Source organism: Cygnus olor, chromosome 4 (genome assembly GCF_009769625.2).
Source record: "Cygnus olor isolate bCygOlo1 chromosome 4, bCygOlo1.pri.v2, whole genome shotgun sequence".
NCBI lineage: Eukaryota > Metazoa > Chordata > Aves > Anseriformes > Anatidae > Cygnus > Cygnus olor.
The window spans coordinates 24538830-24562571 of NC_049172.1; the positions used below are offsets into that span (position 1 = coordinate 24538830).

Sequence of the window (23742 nt, forward strand, 5' to 3'; positions counted from 1 at the left end):
ACCTGTCCCAGTGCTCTGCCACCCTCACAGTAAAGAAGTGCCCTCTCATATTAAGATGGAATTCCTCTATTTAAAAAATACTTATGTCTCTATTAAAAATAATAAAAATAATTGGGCCATTTCATTTGTCTTTAAAAAGTCAGTCCACTTCCAATACCTTGGAGGCCGTGGTGCAGATATTTACTACAGACTTCTGGCCACAGACTTTAAAAGAAGACAATTGTATGGCTGTGGGACTTACCTATGTCTGGCACATGGGGGAAATGCAATGCTGGTTGTCACTTGCTGTAGGCAGAAGGATTTGTCTTAAGCAGGGGAAGCAGCCAACAGACCTGCTCTAGGTTGCAGCACCAAAATTACAGGATTGAATCTGAAATAACTTTGGCAGAGCAAAATACAACACACTAAATAAACAGGACTCTTAGAAGAATGCTAAACAACTGCTGCTGATATGCAATGTGACAAAGTATCAGTTTTCAGTTTAAATTTAGTTACAACACGGGATGGAAGGCTTTTCTGAGACATCCTGTGAAACAGGAAAAAAAAAGTCTCTGTGAAATGAATTAACATGAAGCTTCAGGACAGTATGTAGAAACTCATCACTGCATGCCTCATCAGTGTTTCATGCTCAATTTAAAGTGGATTACTGTAACCATCGCTTAGAAACCAAAGTCCTTCCAAATATAGGGACATAACAGTTTAAGCAACAGCACAGCATAATGGCTCATCAAATCTCGTGTTTTGAGTTGACGCAACAACGTTTGTGATCATTTTTATCTGCTTTTGCATCCAGTGGCATATCTGCAATGACAAACTTGGGAAATGAAGTAGAAGCATAACAACTAGAAAAGTCACAACATGTGACTCTTCACATTACAAGGATGGTCTTGCTTTACTATGTCTTCTTTCACTTCCTGTGTCACATGCATTGCTCCCCTGGGCTTTTACGCAGCATGCAGTTTTAATTTCAATCACAGGTACCAGTGGATGTAGAGGAAAAAAAAAAAAAAAAGAAAAAAAAACATACAAAGTCACAAATTCATACATAATTAGCATTGGCTAGCAGGCACACAAAAAATAAAATAAAATAAAATAAAATAAAATAAAATAAAATAAAATAAAATAAAATAAAAAACTCTGAATCCTGGGTTGACTCCTACATCATGGATATTACCCCACACATGCACTTGAACATCAATATGGCTCTAAGTGTTGTATGCAGCAGTCCTGGTGTTTTCAGCTGAGCTGTGGCTGCTACAGTCACCAGCAGAACTGGTAGTTTCTGTAACTGACCACTTCTGATGTCTCTGTCTCCATAATATGGTAAATCTGCAATCTTGATGAAATGCCCACTTCCTTAACTTCATATTCCCTATTCAACCTCCTAACATATATGGCTCAAACACAATTTTTCTTGTGAAATACAGAAATCTCCAAAGCTGCTCATTCCTTCACTGAAAAAGGAGAAATAATATACATTTTGAAAAACAAATATAGAGTTTGTGGCAGACTAAGGATGTGACCATCCCCAGACATATAAAACAGCATTACTTGCCTCCAACAGGGCATTTTTCCCTGAGGGAAGAGACCTGGATTCTCACCCCCCCACTTATCAACATTTAAACATTCTACCTTAAAGATTCATTGAATAAAAATTCATCAGCTGCCCTGGAAACAGTGACATCTAGATGTCCTTGCTATTCAGGTTGCTATTAGCTTCTCTTTAGTTTCTACTTCTCCCTTCTCTGCCATTGTTAATGCAGTGCAGCACACAACTAGTTTTCCACATCACACGAGTGCATCAGTGACCCGTGTTCTACTCAATGCCTGTCAGGCTCCCAGGCCTTTCGTGCAGAGCCCAGCTTGTACCAATGCATGGGATTATTCCATCCTTGTTGCAGGACTGTTCATTTGTCCTTGCTGAATTTCATGAGGTTGCTGTTCCTCCAGACTATGGGAGTCTCTCCGAACAGCAGCTTGGCCCTCCATTTTGAAGGAATTGCAAGTGTAGATTCATCAAGATGGGAAAAAATAAAAAAGAAAAGAAAAAAAATAGATGCTCTTTTCCAAATTTATTTTCATCTGTCTTTTACTGCACTCATTATCAGTCTTATGCCAAATCCCACCTGCACTGGGATTTGTTTCTAAGCAAGTTATGTGAAGTCCCTTCCTTCCTGAGCAAGAACTGATGCAGGCTTTCTATGGCAGGTGACAGCAGCAGCAGTGATATCCCCTGATATCCCGCTGATATCTCCAGGCTGTGAGTTGAAAGAAAAGCTGAATGGTAGTACATTCCTACTTTTCTTTTGTAAATCTTGGCTTCATAGATACATAGACACCAGCCATATATTTCAGAACTTGTCTAATTCTACATACCAGACTCAAAAAAATCATAATTTCCAGCCAGACTGCATGATCAAATATACAGCATAGATGTCGTATGATGAGGAAAAGACAAGTGATTTTACAAGCAGATTTTACCAGCAAAATATTTTCAAATTGCATGTTCTATTTCACTGCACTTACCCAGCACTTTTTTGTTACCCTGTCTTCTTCTTAGAGAGGTAAAAAATTATTTTAGATGACTTAACTTAAATGTAATGAATTTTATAGATACAGTCTCTTCAAATAACCAGCTTTGCACACATATGTAATTTATGGAGTGTCTTTTTTATTTAAGAAATTTAAAATGGGAGGGCAAAAAGGCAGAAAGTATTTAACCATATTTCGGTAATAGGAAAAGCAGAATCCCTCTCAAATGACTGCAACATTCTGGGAAGAATAAAAAGGAAGTCCTTTTACTGAACAACATGAGCTCAGCTAGACCGCTCACCTAATGGTGATTCTGATAATGACTCAAACAGGAGAGAAAGTAAAAGGAGCAGTACTGCCCCATGGGAAGATCAGTTTATGTACTTCATTCTCCTTCATGCTATCTGTGAAAATCATCTGCCATTATGATGGCACTGTGATACACAACACACTGCACTTTGTCTCCAACAGAGGTTAATTGTGGTCTTATTTCAGCAGACATAGACCAGAATGAAAGCACATAACAAAAGGCAGAAGAAAAGTGCTGGTGGTCATTGCCTTTATGGCAGTACAGTTTTATTTCATTCAGAGAATATGTCTGTTCTCAGCCAAACAGCTATTGTAGGTAGGACATAAAATTTCCTCAGAAAATTTATTCTTAAAAATCAATAACTTTCAAAATAAAAAATATTTCTATTGGGGATTTTCTTTTTTTCATTAATCAAGTTTGTCTAAGGACACTTGGAGACAATACCCTCACTCTTACTAGAGACAATAGCAGCCTTTGCTGGGGTGATCCATCCTTTGTACTAGATAGCCTAAAACACTATGGCTCACATCTGCAGGGCACTTCACGAGAGCCTTGAATAGTCACAAGATTAATGATTTGCTTTCAGCACAGGACTGATCAAAACTTCATCTGTTTTGGGCTCTCTCACAGACACTCATAAATATAGACTAGCTTTCTACTACCTAGCACACTGAAGTGTCCCATCACAGGATGTCATGAGTGAAAGAACTGGCATTAAGAAAGAGCTGGAAAAATATGGCAAAAGGGAAAGGCTATGATGGCCTGCAGTCAGATCATATTAGGTTACAGACGAACAGTAGCCCAAATGCCTCCCAACCAAGTATTGTCACACACAAGTGCATGTTGTCCCATGATTAGACATTTGTTTTGAGTAAATATTGGTCTTCTTTTTCCTCCATATGAAGGTACATTAAATAGATAAGAAAATTCAAAGTATTGTGATGGCAATTATTTAGTGAGAACCTGGACTCCAAGGTATCACTCATTACAAAACAGTGAAAGTCATAATATGCTGTAGCCATCTTACATCATTCATACAAACTGATTATTCAGTCAAACAGATCTTGAGACTTGTGGTTGTTCCAGGTACTATTTGTTCTGATCCTTGCTCTAGGACTACCATCACAGTACATCAGAAATCTCATTTAATTTGTACTGCTTCTCCATTTAAGATGCAAGTAGAGCCACAGCTAGATCTTGCAGTGTGTGGGTGTCATTCCTGTCCACCCCCAGCTTGTTTGGTTGTTTTTTTTTTATGTGAACATGATCCATATAAACTTCCATATGTGAACTTCATCCATGCAAAAAGCTTTCAGGTTTCCTGTCTATAAAACCACTCTGTATAGCAACCTACATGCAAAGACTGCTGTACTGAAACCATAGACCCAGAATCTCACACTTAACATCAGATAACTGTCTTTATCTAGCTAATATAAAAACTAATTTTATCTACATAGCTAAATAAAACTATTTTTTTAATCTCCCCACTTTAACTCATCTCTTCAGTGACACTTGTGAGATACCACACATTAATTAGACAACTGTTGTGACTACATTCACCACAGTCATCTGTACTGCATTTGCTGTTCCTTTCCCCCAACTTTCTGGTTTTTGAGTCCACCCATTATTTTGTCTTGGAAGAGTTTTTAACTTTTGCTTTTGGAAGAAAGGACTGTCTTTACTTTTCTCTCTATAAAGTGTGTCAGTCAGCTTTTGTAACGTATTCTTTTCCAAATAAAATGAGAAACTGTGATTTTTACAAGTCTAAAAATGGAAAACACTGCAGAGGTTCAGAATAGCACCTATAAATACTCTGCGTAACATAATTTTCAAGCAAATTTTTAGATTGAGTGCTTAGAATCTTTTTTGGTGAGTAGAGTCACTTAGGAAAGTGATTTTCAGAAGACAGACAAATGGGAGAAGCTCTATATTGTATTAAGAGACCTAAATCTAAGTCAGCCATCTAGGCTGAGCATATTCTAGCTGCTAAAGAAGTCCCACTCTCTCTTTCCTGTTCTCTATCAGTACTTAATATTATGCTAAACCTGTACCTCTAGCTGTTTTTTCTGCATTCTAGGAGAAAATGTAGTACTAGAAGAGAGGCCCATGATAACAGTTCAATTGCCCCAGAACTCCATTAGCAAATCTTCACAGCTACCAAAATTCTGGCCCTTGGACTAGCTGGCTGTTGGTCCTCAGTTGCTGGTACAAACAGATTTGTGTTGTCTATATCCATATTGAGAGATGTGTCAGAATCAGAATATAAAATATTCACTTCTCAGACTGTTATTCTGCAGGGCCTCATAGAAAATTATTCAGATTTATTTACATTACCTACTCAGGAAATATAAAATCTTGGCTTAAGTAAATATTTTAATGTAATTTCATTAGGCCACATAGTCTTTTGAGACACAGTACTCTCCCTTTCCATCAAATACTTCTTGGTAGGTCTGATACTAGCATTAGCAATAATTCTTAATTCTTATAAGAAAAGTCATAGTATGACTGACTAGTATACAAAGCAATATCAAGAACCAGCACCTTCAACAGATATCTTTCCATTCTGCATGGATTAACATTTAAATCTCTGCACGCTTAGATACCTTTTTTTGTTGTTGTTCATACTTATTGATTTTATATTTATTGTTATATTGTTGATCTTTGATAATTTGATAGTAATTTAGATATAATTAATCTTTATTAGTTATTTCTCAGGCATGCTACTTTCTTGGTTGTTTCTTAAACTGATTCTCCGTTGTGAAGACTTTCTATGTAGTTACAGATACAGCTACTCAGCCTTTCTGGGAATATCAATTCCAGGAAGGAATTTGTCCATTCCCTTCCAGGAATAGCAATGACCATGACATTGTAAGGGTAGAGTATGAAGAACTTCCCCAAGGGTTATCTTAAGGGTTGCCAAAAGAGGACAAATAAATTTAAGTTTACCAGCTCCTGCCTCTGAAGCAGTTTGAGGCAGATAAGACTGAAAAAAAAGAGCCTTAATTTGTTGCTCAGCCTCAGCAAAACCACAATATTACAAAGGTTTCATACATCCCTCCTGACAACTCTCCTTGACATCTACAGTGCATATCAGAATGAACTAGTGCTCACCTTTTATGTACTGAGAATGAATTATTAGATCAATGCTCTTAGCTGCTTCTCTCTCCTTCCCCAGCTGAGATGACTGCAACAGTATGTCTCTTCTGACCCATTAAAACACTCAATCAAATAGATCAGACCACAGCTAACACGACTTTGAATTGGCAATGGACTACAGGAAGAGACTGGGGGGCGCACAGCTGAATGATGGCTTCAGCGGGGAGAGAACTGCACAGCCTCTGCTGGCTGCCTCCTAGCTGAAGCCCACATCTGCTAGTGCAAATGTTGTTTTTCCACTCTGCTTCATCAGCCAAGTTTATGCAGGTGGTTCTGATGTCAGACAGGAAGGGCAAAAACTAACATTACCCCTTCCACACTTAGACCAGCAACCACTTCAACCATGCTGCCAAGACTGACTTCTGGCTGCTGCCTTTCTTCCACTGATGGGAAAGCCGACAGTCATCAGTGGAAAACTGTAGAGAAGTGTCTCCCTGGGAAGTTGCCACCTACTAAGCTAATTCTTCAGTGTTATGCTGGAACAGAGGGGAGGAGGAACACAGTGATCTTAGCTGGGAAGAAGTGGCTACAGCTGAGAGGGAAATCCCAAGGCTGAGACATCAGGTTCCTATATGGACCGGCATGTCTATAAACTTACTGGGCCTAAGACTATGCAGGAATCTAAGTCACATATTCAGTGGAGCTAAGCAAAGAAATTTTTCAACTTGGAAGCACTTTTTTTTTTTTTTAGCTTGTTCAATGTTGTTTACAAAAATACAAAAGCCAGCCAAATAAAAAATTTTATTTCAGTATAACTCCTCTGACATATCACTTAGTTTTCATTCTGGCCTTTTCATAATCTCCTTTCTTTCTCCTTTCCTGTGGATATTATATTTTCTAGTTATATCCCTTTCTTTCAGAATCACTTTTGTTTTGTGAGTATTCTGTTATCCACAGATATACCTATCTTTCTCCTTAGTTCAGAAGAATCTGAAAAGCTTGCAACTACCTAAAAATAATCCATATCAGAATTAATATAGTATTTATTGCTTCTTGTTTAGGAGCATTTTATTTTTGTGCAGAGATCTCTGGATTAGATCAAGCCCACTTGAGTACTCAGCAGAAAGACTCGGATCTCTTATCCCACATTTTGCTAAGTACAACCAATGTACAATCCACAGCCAATGATTATTGACATTCCAGTTATGCATATATTACTCATTCTGTTGGTCCCTGTTTTTTTTTTCCTAGTTTGTTTTGAAAGAGGAATACAAAGCCCTAGAAGAAGACAATGCTGCATGCTGAACTGTGTAAATGTTGCTGACATGCTGCCATATAAAATGGCTTTGAACGAGACCTAGAGAGGGTTGATACATTCCCGTCACTCCATAACACCATGATTTACTGTGATTTCTGAGACTTGACTTAATTTGCTTTCCTATCTTCACTTTTTCAGATATCCCTGTTTGGCTATCTTAGAAATTCTCTTAGAACAACTGTAAACATTACAAATGCACATTTTCAAATCAAAGATTATTTTCTGTGTTGTATAAGAAAGCTTAAAAAGTGAGAAGGTGGGGGAAGGGGAGGGGGTTCTAAAGAAGAAAAAGAGCAAATATTTTACAGCCAGCATTTTACAAAATTATTACAATTATTTTACAAAAGCAATTGCCTGTCATGATCTAAATAAGGTATTAAACAAACAGGAATGATATTTCCGAGTTATGACTGCTAACATGACATAACCATGACATAAAAACCAAGTTAGCTTATTTTCTTCATAGCTCATTATTATATGCCAAGCAATGAGTTGTAAGGAGGAGAGATAATGGGAGTTTAGGGTATACGATTTTGAGCCTATGGGGTAAAGAGTCTTTAGGATAGTTAAAGAATACAGTCATTGAACTGCTGACAGGAAGAAGGGACCACTGCCATCCAAGAGTGCTGAATTAACAGAACAAATACGACAGAAATATAAATCTTCAGGGTAAGGACCAACCTGAGGTAAGAATATGATTCTGATAATGGTCAGTCAGTGGAGAACTGCAGGTAGTTATGGTGCACTGAACTGTTCAAAGAATGTATCCCATAGGCAGCATTTTGAAGAGACTGGAAGAGAAATATGGGGGGAAAATCCTGTCCCTTTCTGAAGTAAACAGCAAAATTACCATTCACTTCATTAAACCAGTACTTCATTCCTTGACTGAAGCAGAAATCAGGTTTGAAGCTGGATAAGCAGATGTTTGAGCCAGGATTTGGGACACAGATTTCAGGAGTGCAGATAGGATTCAGAAAATGCTGGCAATTAGGAGTGGAACTAATAATTGAGCTGGCAGATTTAAAACTCCTGTGGTATATCATGTCATTGAAAATTTGAACATGTGCATTTAATGGGATTTCATAACTGTCTTTTTTAATATGGTGGGGGTTTTGAGTTCCTCATCAGAATACAAATTTCACAAAATGGCATTTACTATTGACACCATAGCAAGAATTAGTGGCCTGTTAAAAGAAACATTATGAAAGTAGAAAGTTCAGAATATAATTCCACACACTTATTATGCCTAGGATAAAAACATTTCATTTGGCCTTATCTGATATTCAATTCTGTATGCCTAATGTTATTGTCACATCATAACATACAATATAATAAATATGACAAACATAAATAAATCTGATATATAGATGTTGTTAATATGATAAATATTAAAGCACTATTAATGGAACCCTTTGCTATAAAGCAGCATTTTGGCAAATAAAGATGGATTAGGAAAATACTATCAAAAACTACTGGAAAACATAACCCCCAAAAAATCATAACAATTAAGAAATAAATAAATAGATGGTTTTCCAAGTTAAATTTAGAATTAGGAAACGCTTTCCTTCAAACAACTAAGAAATCTGTCATATATATATTTCTTGCTACAAGAAACTGTTTCACATATACACTATTTATAGTAACAGCATGGCCTTCAGCACCATTCATGTGTGATTAATATAAGCGTTCAGCAGAATTAGAAAAATCTAATGAGACTAGGTCAAGATCTGTGAAAAAATGTAGAGCTTACAGGGTAAAAAATCTAGATAAGAGAAAACACTGGTCCTGCTTGTTGTGGCATTTCTATGAGCAGACAATAGATTTTTCTCTTCTGGTTCAATAAAATCAGCGGACGTTGTTTGATGTTCAGTACTTGGGAAAATTAGGCCACTCAGTCAGTTTCCTAAAGTAGCCTAATTGCAAGTCCTCTATTTCTGCTTGAATCTCAGTCGTGGTTTTTAGTTGAAACAGTCTGAATGGGGAAAAAGGGAGATAATTTGCAGAATCTCTTATTGATAACTTAATGCCTGCACTGATGTCACTATATTTTTCCCCAATTCACTAGATTAAAGAAAAAAATAATTTAAGCTTAAAATTGAAACAAAAGATAATGGGAGAGCAAGCCCTTTCTTTGCAGACAGAAATATTTCCAAACAGTAAGTGGGATAACAAATTTGATTGCAGAGAGTAACTTTCCTACATCAAAATGATTTGTTTCATTTCTCTGTTTTTACAAGGAAGGAGGAGTTCCAGAGCTTATTCAATCTTAAATTTGCAGGTTTTCAGTCCATTTTTTTTCCAATAAATATTCATATCGTAATGGGAGCTCTATATATTAAAAATCACTGAAGAGAAATCAAAACATTTAATTCATTAGAGAACATATATATTTCATGAAGTATAAATTCTTTAGAGAATATTCTATTTCTACTGAACATTTCTTCTTTGTTATAAAAAGGAAAGTTTACATGCATTGAAGTCCGATTTCACCTTGAGAGGCAAATGGGTTACTATCTCATCCAGATGTACATACCAAGTCTCTTGATCGTCATTCTCTCCTGGGTGTCATTTTGGATCAATATGGATGCAGCTCCAGCCAGAGTGGCTTTAGGCATAACAACTGTACTGACCATGACAACACAAAGCTCAGGTTCACGAGCATCACTTCCAAAGGTAGGTAGGATTTCCTTTGTGTGTACCACATTAGTATAAAGTCATAATGTTACAGGGCAAATAATATGTGCTTTAATTATTAGCATTTACTATTCTAAAGCAGATAACTTTAAAATATTTAGGGTGTTTTTGAGCCACCAATCAATTATATTCTATTTCTCTTCAGACTCAACTGTTTAGCCAACCAAATGCTGTATACCATAAACCTCAGCAAGTAATGAAAACAATGTTTTTCAGTACTAGGTAAATGTTGCTTGTTAGCAATTGACTAGCTTGTCCCTTTCTGGATCCCAATATCTGATGAAGTGTTAGCAAATATGAATGAATTTCTAAAGGTCAGAGATTCCAACCTGCTCTCAATGATATTCCTTTCCTGGAAACTGCCTACATTATGAATTTGCCCACAGTATTTATAAACATAATTACATTAAAATATAGAAAAATGTAAAGCTAAATAACTTACAAAAAGTTGTATAAAGAATGGTTCACTACGCAGTGTAAATAGATTTAAGTATATTTCTGTGATTAGCTACTTAAGTTTTCTGACTTGTCCTTTCTTTAAAGATTTTCTTTTTCCTTTTAATTGTTATTCCTTGAATGTCTTCATTGCAGTTATTGGGAAAAAATGTGCACAACACAAACACACAAAGTCCTCTTTTGTATTAGTTTTACCATGGTATTTTTAGGGTGTCTGTTATTTTTTTTTTTCTAAGTAAAATAGATAACCCAAACAAAAGTTCATGTGCTTTGCACCTCAAGTGTATGGATCCAAATACATCCGAATGTAGCATAAACAGGTAAGAAAATGGAACAGTATAAAACTTCAGAAAAAAGCAAGAATATAAGAGGTTACTAGAGAAATCTGCAGATGTTTTTGTCATGTTTGAGGCCTGATACTAGCTATGCTGGTTTAAATGATAAAACTCCTTTAAATCTGGACACAGAGAGCAAACTCGTCCTACATTCCCAGTCCAGATTATGGACTGCAGCTGAGCTTGGCAAAGAAGCACTGTAGTGACTTCATCTATTCTGTAATTCATTTTCAGTACTTCCAGTGAGTCAAAATTTACAGGACTAATTCAAACCTATATCTTTAATTTACCATGACTGTATTAGCAGAGAATGAAAATATCAGTTTTGCATCTACTTCCCTTCCCCCTAATTTGTACTCCAGGAGCTTTAAATCAGCATAACAGAGTAATTCTCACTGGTCCCACTACAAGCTATTCTCTGTTTCCTTAGTATCTTTCACAGATCTCATTGGGAGAAATGGAGGAAGAGTATGTGATCCTTGTGGGTTATTTGGTCTATGATCAAATATACAGTACATTGTATGATATAAGATAAATTATACAGTATATGAGAAACACCTCATTTAGTGAGGTAAATAGTAGATATTTTGTAAAAGACTACACTATACAAAATAATAATTAAGGTATAAAATTTGCATTGTTGTCCCTCTTATTATCTAACTTTCATGTGAAGATTTTCTTGACAAAAATAATGTTGGGATTTGGAGATATTAATCAACTTCCTCCTGACATGAAATCACATCTGTGGTTTTAACATATTTAGTTTTCTGCTCTATTTTCTCCATAGGTGTCATATGTCAAAGCAATTGACATCTGGATGGCTGTGTGTCTGCTATTTGTATTTTCTGCACTTTTGGAATATGCAGCTGTAAACTTTGTGTCAAGGCAACATAAAGAACTCCTGCGATTCCGACGGAAGAGGAAGAAGAACAAGGTAAAGCTAACAGTATTCCCAGCTTTGAAAGAGAGTCTAAGGGATTGATTTATGTCAGGATGTAGGCTTAATTTGGTAAACATACTGCTGCCTAAAGTGGCAATATAGATAAAATGGCAGCACAGAATGAAATTAACTCTAGGCAGAGGGTCACTACAAGGACTATGCACTGCATAAATCCAACTTGAATTCTCAAAAGAGGGATTAAGGGGGATTTAAATGAGGCATGGGCCATGTGGGAGCCATCTGCACAAGCATGAATTTCACTCTGTTAGAAGAGTCAGATTATACTTCAGTGGATGAATATTACTGGTACTCGCAGTAATTTGTACTGCATTGAGATTCAACAAACAATATTCCTTAATTTCATTCTAGTATTCAGTTCAAAGACTTAACAGCTATGTTTCATGCATTTTTTTTAACATAAAAATTACTTCTTCAATTAATATTATCTGTGGGATATACATTTTTAAAGGTCTAAGAATGGTATTTTTTCCTTATGTCGTTAATTTAGTCTAAATTGCTCATATAATTAGCAAGGAGCTTTAACAGCAATACTTATTTATACTTATTTTATGGCTGAAGCCATCTAGACTACTGGTAAAATAAGTAACTGATAACATGTAAAGTCTAGCAGCTAAGGCTACAAATTTAAATTCTGCAATAAGCAAAACATTTTACAATACATAAAACTCTTCTGATTTTTCAAAGAGAGAATACTTCTGCAACCTACTCATTAAATGAGTACCCACCACTGCTGTCACGCAGTGCCTTTCACAGACTTTCAGTCACTACCTAGAATATTACTATAGATAAATGTCTGACTGCAGTGATATGACAACTTCAGGCATCTTTCATTCCTAAAGACTTACCTCAATTTACTCCTTACATCACAAGGAGAAGTTTTTTACAGGTTGTTTCCCCTTTACTCAGAAGATATTGAAAATCTGTAACACTGTAAGCCTATCTAAGCAATCTTGGCAAGCAAGACTCCCTGTTAAAAGATGGCTAGACAGACAAATGGAAATGACATTTTCATACATTTGCTTCTTCCTGTGTGTTCAGCCTTGTTCAGGTACATAGAGAAACTCATTTACCATAATTTAGAGGATGAATCAGACTGTATGTATCCGCTTTCAACATTTGTCCCCATTAAAAATGTGCTTTTTTGTTTTTGCTGACAGCAGCAGAAAACACTTTCTGAGACACACAAGAGGAAAGCAGCATTTTTGTGACAGGGTGTTTATTGTAAAATATGGCAGCTCTGAAAACTGCTTAAAGGTTTGGACTGTGGGGAATGGGATGGGCAGATATGGATTACTTGGCAGGGGGCAGGTGAGCCGCAACGAGTGTGTCATGTATCAAATACAAACAGCTGTGTTAAGTGATATATTACGTGACTATACTTTTAGTCCATTCATTTTTTCACCATGTATCATAGTGCCCTCTGGATCTCAGACACATTCACCATATTCAACTCAGGTGATGTCTTTTTACTATCTTAAATACAGGCTTTTATAACCACACAGTTAAAAACTGGCAAGTGATACTACCTTCCTTCCTCAGAAACAAACCCAATATATTTCTAACCTTCTCCTAGCAAAACTTCAAGCTCACCAAAGGCACTTCTTCAGCAATCACAATCAATCAAATTTCAGCTTAGAGGTATTTGAGTAAGGATCCACAGTATACAAAGCATTTCCAGAAAAACGTATACAACCTGAAGCACATGAACGGCCTTACTAACTTAAATGTTTTGCTGTACCAATGTTTGGCATTATGGTAATCATGGTATTTTTGAATCCACACATAACAGTCCTCATTCCAATTTTATACTCCATTAGACAGACTTACAACTTCAGGTGTGTTGTCAGCTAAGTTCCCATAAATTAGAGGATCACACTTAGAGACTGTAGGGTACCTACTAAATTATCAGGTACTCCCCATAGATACTGAAGGCATGCATTTCAATGTTTTTCTTCACATCACAAATCCACTGAGCAGCTGTATCTAAGAGATACATAGCAGATATAGAGAAATGAATATTATAATTTCTTGTTAGCTAGTCAAGTATTTTATAATTTTAACATTTCTTTACTGCCAGCAAACACTCTATATTGTAATCCCAGATTTTCCTCTGACAAGGGTCTAGATTTTCTTGTTCTTTATATTTAAAACCTATTACCAATTAATTTCTTTAATTACTTTCATGTTCTCAAGGCACATAATGAAAAAATAAAAGATGTTAGCTTCCTTTAAAAAAAGCTAATTTGCCTTTTTTTTATTATTTTTATTTTTACTTTCCATTGCAATATTGAAAGACTTTCTTGGTGCAGATTTCTTTCTCTCTTTTCCTTTCAATAATATTTACTTTGTTATAAAACTGGTGTTCATTTTCAGTAATAAAAACACAAAATAACTTGTTCTTTTTTCTACTTTTTGAGACTTTTTTTTTAATCTTTAAATATTGTTTGCATTTTGCATACAGAGAGGACAATAGGCCCTTCTATTTCCATCTATATAGTGATAGCAAAAAATTCAATTTACTGTTGGCTATATTAACTCCAGAAGTGTAGACTGAGAAAGGAAAAAAAAAAATTAAAGAATTTGATAGAAAATTACTTTTTCAAATTACTAGATTTTCCATTATCTTTACTTTTTCCATTCTCTCTAAACAGCCAGTTCTATATCAGGATAACATCGATGTCTCAAGAACGCTTATTCAAAAGAAAAAAAAAAGAAGAAAAATGAGAGATCAGTTCACCCCATAATAGCAAATAACCTTGTAGCTTCGACACTCCCTGGCATAATACAGAAAGAGCGTGAGTTTCCTACAGCCCATGTAAGAGTATTACATGTACTTTAGGGGTATGCGGTTTTCACTTCCTCCATCTCTGTAAATTCTATCATAACACAGGTTTCTCAACTTAAGTTTACCCAAAGATGCTTTGTTCCCATGCAAGTTTATGATTTTGAACAAAAAGATATTTTTCTGAAAAGATTAACTGATAGAGTCTTAGCTGACTCAAATTCTGTGTAGAGTTAGGGCTCCTGTCCAAAACTAATGCCCTGGCAATACATACTCTCAAGCTCCAGAGACAGCTCAGCTAATTGTTTCTCTTTTTCTCAAAGTTTTATTAAACCATTTGTTGCCCAACAAATATACAAGAACTTGAAACATTAAAGGCATGGAGATTTTATCTCTTCAAAAATTTGGATTGTATCCTAAACTCTCCAGCATACAAACAATATGGATTAAGCAAGCAGTTAATAACTAGCCTTTCTTACCACATATGTTATTTATTCACCACAATTTCTAACACGAAATGCAGGCCCTAGGATCATAAGTCAAAATAACTTGTGTTCCCTTTCTCTTTTATTTTTTTCAAAGTCAGCTACTATAGCTCATGATTATGTAGTTTTGTATGTGTTTGTTATCCATTTGGACTAGGTCAAACAGCCACTGGTTCTCAGGAATTAGATTGTATTGATTTCTAAAACTACATGTAAAGATATATTTATTTGACCACAAAATCAAAAGGCATAAAAAGGAGTTAGGTTGAGAGATTGCATTTAAAAATTCTTTTCAAAGTAAAAACTGCCATTCTATTTCATACTTATGTACAGATAGATTAGAGAAATACAGCAGTTAGGGTAACTTAGTAGACTTTTTCATCCTGTACTCTTTCCATCTTGGGACATTTTACTAGGATTATTATTATTTTTTAACTGTTCTGTCAGATTAAAAAAAAAAATCTACCTTTATTAGAATGAATTCCCACTGATAAATACAGAGGTTTTTTTGGCACTGGAATTTTATCTGTAAAAGTACAGCAAAATTCCTAGTGATTTGATTGCACTTCAGAAGTCCAAACATAGATGATTTAAAAATTTTTGGATATGTTTCATTTCAGATAAATGTTGACAGAATAGAACATGTATGAATAATTTCTGTTTATGATAGGGCAACTGAAGAATTTCCAAAGTCTATTCTCTTTGTAATTAAAAAGACATGCTTGTTGCAAGAAATATTTACTTTTACCAGGTAACCTTAGCAACAGTCAGATGACTGAATGTCAGTGCTGGAATGCCCCTGGGAGGTCAATGAATCCATTTTCCTGATCTAAATCAGTATCAGTTATACCTAATTCATCCCAGTCATAAAAATCCCACAACCTCCCCTGCAGTCTACTCCAATGGTTTACAAAGTTATTTTTTAATCATGTCTTTTCTGGCCTCTCATGGCTTATCTAGAAAGGACACAGAGAACAGACTACCTCATTCCTTCATTTATAATTTTCCATTCAATCTTCCTTTCTTTAAATATTCCCAGTTTGTACAACCTTGTCCTTCGGGGCATATTTCTACAGTTTCATCCATTGTCATTCTCCTTCCCTGGAAATTCTCCTAAGAATTCCATGTAGTTCTCTAAAAACATGCTTTCTACATAAAAAGTAGCCAGTAACAGCTGAGTGCAGCTGAAGGATCATCTTATGCAAGTTATATACACTTGTTTATCCAAACCAGTTTGCTGTTTGCCCTTTTAACAACAGCATTCATCCATAACGAGATACTGATCTTTCATAACTCCCAGTTCTTTCTCCAGAGCTACTGCAGAGCCATTTGCTTTCAATCTTATGTTTGTGAAGTTGATTACTCTGTGCTAAATGTAGTACCTTGTATTTGCACCTACTGAGCCTTTCTGAGTCCATTTTTTGGACTCTTTGTCCAAACTGTTGCATTAAAATTTAGTTATAAACATATCCTCAAACAGATTTGCTTTTTTTTTTTTTTTTTCAGAGTTTGCTATTTTTCATAAATCTAGTCAAAATAATGGGTTATTCTTTCACAATGCTGATTAAAAATTTAGGAGATACATATGCTCTTAAAAAGTGTACTTGGAGAAAAAAATACAGTAAATGACTGTGGCAAACAAAATAAGAACAGTTGAGATTTAAGGAAAATTATAGAGTTATACATAATGTAATTATGTACAGAGCTAAATCAAGATATTTTGGCATCCAAAGCTCATTTGTTCTTGCCGTTTCCCTCATGCTTTTTTTACCTACAGTCACTGCCTCCTTCTTGCACCACCTCAGTGCAGTATTTGCAGCCTCTCTTCCTAGACAACAGTAACAGCAACATCAAAGATGATTCTTAGGTATAACTGCACCCTCTGGCTACTGCTTTTATTGTTGTAATTATGGAACTCACTCATCACAATGATTCCAAACAACTGAAAAGCAAACTTATTTTTAGCTCAGTACAATTCCCACAGAAGTAATAAAATTTTTTAACCGATTTGAGGAAGTCTGGGATTGTGTTACAAACACACTCATAAATAAAAACAGCTATTGCAGCATAATATGCAACCTATCCATTGCTATTTTCCAATAGGCATAACAATAGGTATAGGAGATTTTTCCAAAAGTGTCTAATTTCTTTATGATTACAGAAATAGCAAAGTACATCCTGAGAACATGAAAATTTTCAATCCCAATTTAAGACTTCATTTAGTAGTAAGCATATGATGTACAGTGCTTTGACTCTGTCAGGAAAAGAAATCTGGCCAATGAACACAGTAGTTTAAAAAAGATTACATTACTGATGGGATGGAAATATTTTTTCTGAATGAATGAATATAAATTGTTAATTTAAATTTACTCTCCTTTAGGTCTTGAGAAACAAGAGGAAAAAAAAAAGTCAGAATTAAAAGTATCCCACAGGAATAATGAAACATACATATAATCAGTGCTTTTTCTTAGTTGCATTTACATTGTATGGGGAAAAACAAAACCAAACCAAAAAAAAAAAAAAAGTGTACCTATACTGAAAAACACAAATTTTAGACTAGCTTTTAATATAAGATATTTAGTTTTCACGAATAGCAAATCTTTTAATTCTATTTTCAAAAATCTAAAGAGCACAGTATCTTTTGTGAGGAAAATAGGCATGCAAACTAGATTGTCTTTAACAGTAATCACACCTCTTTTCTTTTGTTTTCTTTTTGGTCAACCCATCCGTTTTGATGAAAGTATTTTGAGGGAGTTCTTGATGGAAATGAAATCAATGAATCATTACAGCATAGCAATGGCTTGAGATGTGCAGGACCTATAGACGGGACTTTGCCTCAAATCTACAGTACAAATTTAAGGGTAAAATATGAAGAAGATGTCCCATTTGTCAAAATGTGATATCCAATCATTAACAGAGGCCCTGTTCTTTTGTCTGAAATAATGTCTTCCCATGTGGATTCCATACACCTTCATTGCTACCTGTATGTGATGACGTGAAATGTTAAGAAAGGTACCTGTCTTGTTAATTTTGTAATACATTTTAATCTGTTTAAATCTGGATTAAAACACGATATTAAAATTTTACTTTCTGCAACTTCAAAGGAACAGTGACATCAGTTCAAGGAGAAATCAGCTGGTACAAGATTAGTATTTAAAACCAAGTTGTTTGCAATGCAGAACAATTCAATACTCAAAAATAAACAATAAACATGTACTGTTCAAATAACCAAAGCCACAGCTTAAAATAAATCCTCAAGCTGTTACCAAAACCTACGGTCAAAACACTACAGAGATATTGTTAGTACTTATGCATATTATTCCTCTAGAGAAATGTATTATTAAATATACGAACAGAAAGCAGCATAGTCAAAAGGCCACAGAAACCAAAAGTTATTACTTTATAGCTGAGTATTTTGCAGAACAATGTTGATAAGAAAATAAACTAATTGAAATTATCTCCTTTAGGCCTTGAAAGAATTCTAGTTTTCTAAATAAGAAATGTTATCTGAAATTATTACTATTATTTAATGACAGTAATTTTGATACAGATAGTAAAATATTTACATGTACCTGTATGCAGAATAACTTTCAAATTGTTAGATCCAAAGCAGTATGCATGAAAATCACATTCATAGCAAAGCTTTATTGAAGGTCTTTCCTACTAAAACTTTAAAAGCTTTATCAAAAATCAGAAAGAAAAAAATAATTTTCTTTATTGATTATGCACTAACCAAATACACAAAAGACCAAAATAATAATAATAATAATTCCTATTGCATTTTAAAAGAAAATTTTCAACCAAAATGCAATGGACTTTTTCAGGAAGCTTCACTGTCCAGATGCTCAACAAGGAAGTATGGGGTTCTTTAATGTTAATCCATTATATGATTTTAACAGTTGTGGCCTCAGACACATGGATTATCAGAAATATTTCTAGTCAGAAAGAGGGATTGTAGCCAAGTCAATTTATAAAAACAAATGGGGTATCACTGTAATTTTATATAAATACCTTCGAAAAAGCACTCAGAAGTTATTATCAACAATAATAGTAACTGCATCTTTCCTGCTTTTCAAGGGCATCTTTAGATATGAACCTGAGGCCAAATTAATGCTTCTTCTGCATTACGAACCGGCTGAACAACTTGCAGAACTACATCCTGGATACACTAGCTCGTACCCCAGAAAAAAAATATATGGTGGTACCTGGCATGTTACAATGCTTTGGAAGGTGCCCTTTGCTGTATATCCATTATTGCTCTTGCACTTTGGTCTGACTTGGCAGACTCCAACCATCCAGCCTGCCTTCATCAAAAACATCATCCAACAGACACTGGGCAGAAACAGTAGACTCCTACAAGGACCATCACATCACCTCCTCAACAGCAGACAGTGTTTCCAAGCAGTCTGCTTGCAGAGTAAGTTCAGGTTGTCTGCAAGCAAATAAATTAGCAGAGACCTGGCCTTTAAAACCATTCTAGGGGAATAACTCAATTCAGGTAAGCATAGAGCAGACACAGTAAAGTCAAAGCAGAGTGCCTCATCCTAAAAAAACTCATCCAACAGAGAGCTGATACTCAGCAGAATTATTTTATAATTATTTTGAGCTGATGCAGTCATAAGCATTATTTTCTGGAGAAGCATAAAGAGATTAAAACCCTGAATCTCAGATTTTTTATGTTTAAAGGTGCTTAAATGGACATTTTAGAAAAAATTCTCACACTCTATGTATTTGTAAATTCTGTTAACTGGAATGACCATTGCAACTCTTCTGGAATACAGATACCATTAAAATGTTATTTCCCATTCCTTTCTGAGAGGAAAGGAAGTCTGCTGTAGTAATTTGCTATTTGTTTTATCACGTCATCAAAAAATCATCCCATCATTTTGTATTTCTGTTATTCATCTCCATATTGAATTCAGTGATTTTTCCTCCTCCTTTGTTTTCATGTTAATTTTTCTTTATTTTTGTTGTTAGATTTTTTTATGTGAGAATTACAATACAGATTCAATATACAGCAGTTTCAGTGAACTATAGTAGTCTATAAGTTTATGCACTGTACATATATGAAAAAGTATAGCAGTTTGGTGATAACTACAGCCATGCTGGATGTTCGTGCTGTGTGAAAACCAGTTCACTTCAAACAGTAATTTATCTTCATTCTCTTGTAGATAATTGATTCAGCTAATATTGATAATAAACTTTACTGAATTTTTTTAAAACAAATAAATTAACTATGTTTCTTCTAGCAAGGTCTGCTTAATTAAAACATTAAATATGTTTAGAATTAATTCTCCATTCAAAAACATTTTTTTGAATTTTCAAAATGCCACAGGCATTTTCAAAATGAAAAGCTTGGAAGTTTGGATTTAAAGTGTTTGCTGAGAAATTACATTTATAAGTGTAAGAGGTTTAAATAAAACAAAAATGTTTCAGAATTACTAAAACAAAACAATAATTATTTGACTTGCTTCGGTAAACAATAATTTTCTACCTTTTTATTTTATTTTAAGGTGGGAAGAGTTTCAAAATATCAAAAATTCTCTTTCAACAGAAAAATTGACTGCTGCTCAGCTCTTTTTTATTATGTATGAGAATGATTTTCCAAAATACTTATTTAAGTAGTAACATATCTCTTTTATTTTGTCATTCTTTACAAAAGTCTAGAATCTTAAAGCAACTAGGTTGAACTAGACATGAAAACACAAAACCCTGAATTTAAAATTTGTCATAAAAAAAAAAAAGTGAATGTCATCAAAATCATAGAACTACTCTTGAGTAGCATACATAGTAGGAGAATATGTTGGAACATATTTCAAACCAAAATTTGGCTCTGGCTTTACAGTCTATGTATCACCCTGCATTTGTACCTCCTTTATTAAGAATGTTTACAACCAGGTAAAGAGAAGTATAAAACGTGTCTCCAAACAAAAACCACATTCTAGGAATGCATGCTATGAAAATTTATATATCTTCAGACCACCTACTTTTGTTTTTGTGATTTAAAATCACTTTCTGTTATAGCTCACCAAATTCAGAACGTCTGCCAGATTGCACCTTACTTGTCAAGAGAATGGTTCAGAAGAAAAATCTGGCCTTTAGCTTTCATTCATTTTATTTTAAAGCTTATTTAAAATATTTTTAATATATTAACTTTATTTTAAATAGTTTAGTACTATTTCTATTCTATTCTAAATTAGGACACTTTGCATACTATTCTGCTTATCTGACATACAGGGCACAGTAGAATGAAGGCATATGAGTAAGATTCACTAACATACAAAATCAAACAGGCAGAATTCTCACTAATATTATTAACTTGAACATTGTTACTGCTTGTATCTCTAAAGGCCATCCCATATTGTCAAGCAACATACAGTAAATGTTTACTGTAAATGGGGAAAATGAAAACCAACCAGAATAAATCAGAAGTTGAGTGTTGATTACCATTAGTTTCCTAAGCTAGTAAACCAGTTTACAAAGCTTTGTCTTTTCTCTAAATAGATTATGGAGTCTATAAACAAGTAGAAAAATTCTGGGCTTGTTAAATCTGATGACGTATTTTCACAGACACTTTGATAGGGCTGAAATTTGAACCAGTTAAAATAAAAAGGGGGTTCAAAAAGTCACCGTGCTAAAGGTGCAATACCTGGTATTTAGTGGTTGGTACGATTTCTGTAAAAAAAAAAAAAAAAAGTAAAAAAATCTTGCCTTTTTTTTTTTCTTTTTTATACAACAGGATGATGACGTACGGGAAAGCCAATTCAGTTTTACAGCAGCATATGGAGTGGGGCCATGTCTGCAAGCAAAAGATGGAGTGACACAGAAGGGGCCTCATAATCCTGCTCAAGCTGCACCAAAGAGCCCCGATGAGATGAGAAAGGTATTCATCGACCGAGCCAAGAAGATAGACACAATTTCCAGAGCTTGTTTCCCATTAGCCTTTCTGATTTTCAATATTTTTTACTGGGTAATTTACAAAATCATCAGGCATGAAGACATTCACCAATAACAAGATTAAGGCTTGCAGTCCATACAGATCCTGCCATGATCAACAGGAGGCCTTCTGTTAGAAACGTGTAAGTGAGGAGCAATTGGGAGACCTAAAAACACCGGGTGGGGGGAAAGATCCTGCATGGATTGCAATACCCAGCCAGAGTGGAATGGAAGACTGACAGCAGAGAAGACACATCTGCTTCTGCAAACTTTCTGTGTCAAACTAAACATTAACAACTCATTGTAAATCACTCTCTACTGAAGCTTTACTGCCAAGTGTTTATACATACTGTTACATCGTGGTATAATTGTACAGTACTCTTTGATGTTCCTTACTTACTTTTTTTTTTTTTTAATTCTGGTGCATTAAAAAAAAAAAAATCCAGCATACTCTAGGTAAAATCCCACCTTTATTTCAATTTTAAAACACAATGACAAATTACTTATTTTAATTTAGATTTTTAAGGACTTGTCTTAAGGACAGGATCTGAGGTTTTGCAATGAGCACAGTTGGCACATTTAACTTGTATAATTTATTCAATAAATTTCATATTATCAATCCCCTGGAAAGTGTGTGTTGAAATAATCTCAGCCAGCACAAGGTATTTACAGCTTGATAGTCTGCTTATCACATGGAAAATATATCAACATTTGCAAAGTATTGATTCCTCTAAAGGACTTTTTCTTTCTTGTAATTACCTACACTTTGATAATTGAATCTTTTTAAAATCCTTTTTATATGTTCAAAGTTTTTTTCCTAATTGATAAAACTCATACAGCATTGGAGATAGAAAAACTACAGCAAAATTTTGCAATGCTTTATACTGATGCAGTACAAAGAGATCTTGAACCAAAACTAAAAGCGAATAATCAACTCCTTCAACTGAAATATTAGGAGGATGGGTACGCCTCTGTTTATCGATATAGATTTCCTATGTGTTACATATGTCACAGGAGGCTGAATTTAAGAGTGCATCAAGTTTTCTGTAGCATTCTTTGAAGTATATTTATATGATTTAGATATTGGTTAAGAAGTACTTCAAAACTTTTTAAAAAATTGTAACTCTTCTGAAACATGAAAAAGGATCTGAATGGTCTTTCACATTTATTGCACTTCATATAATAAACAGGATAAAAACTGTTAGAACTCAGAGACATTTTCCCTCTTTAGTATTAAATAAGTCACATTAGGGTTTTTTTGGATTATAACACAATAGATCTCATTTATGACACAGCTTGCAGGCAAGTGTTTACTCTTGCCAATCTTGTCCATTGAAAAACAAAAACATGCTAAGATATAAATCTCATATTTAGAATTACTCGTTACTTTAAGTCCAGTAGCTGAGGCTGTTTGTCATTGCAAAATATTTTTGTTTTGAATGTGTTTTAAATTTTTGCTTTTGTTATTGCTCAGAATGTGTATACAAAAGCAAAATACAGCTGGAGGCAAACATCTGGTGCACTGCCAAAGGCATGCTGCATATGAAGTAATAGAAGCAATGTAACTCCACACTGAGGATTATAACATAGCAACCTTGGGTTTGGTTGAGTTTGTTGTTGTTTTCCTCCAAGGATTAATTAGGGAGATTCTATAATAGTAGCTCTCAGATTTTGTTCAGCTGTTTCAGAAAGATGTATACTCCTCCAATATTTTAAAAACAGTATTATTTTTTATAGTTGTGTTTCATTTATGATCTGAAATTAATTCAATTCACTTTAAACAATTATTATTTGGTGAGGTGGTGTTCTGTTTTCTTTTTTATTTCTTTATATGCAT

At 34.6% G+C, this 23742-nt stretch overlaps 1 protein-coding gene across 2 annotated transcripts in view; it reads left to right on the forward strand.

Annotated features, from left to right (window-relative positions):
- The window catches only part of GLRA3 (glycine receptor alpha 3), an 87220-nt gene extending 64888 nt beyond the window's left edge, over positions 1 to 22332 (forward strand). The window contains exons 7-10 of one of the 2 annotated variants that reach the window (XM_040556274.1): positions 9715 to 9929; positions 11529 to 11675; positions 17711 to 17830; positions 21709 to 22332. In XM_040556274.1, coding sequence (XP_040412208.1) covers positions 9715 to 9929; positions 11529 to 11675; positions 17711 to 17830; positions 21709 to 21981 — 755 coding nt within the window. In that variant the 3' untranslated portion in view covers positions 21982 to 22332. The remainder of the gene's footprint in view (positions 1 to 9714; positions 9930 to 11528; positions 11676 to 17710; positions 17831 to 21708) is intronic. The other variant, XM_040556272.1, reaches the window with a different exon arrangement.
- The last annotated feature ends 1410 nt before the right edge of the window (positions 22333 to 23742 follow it).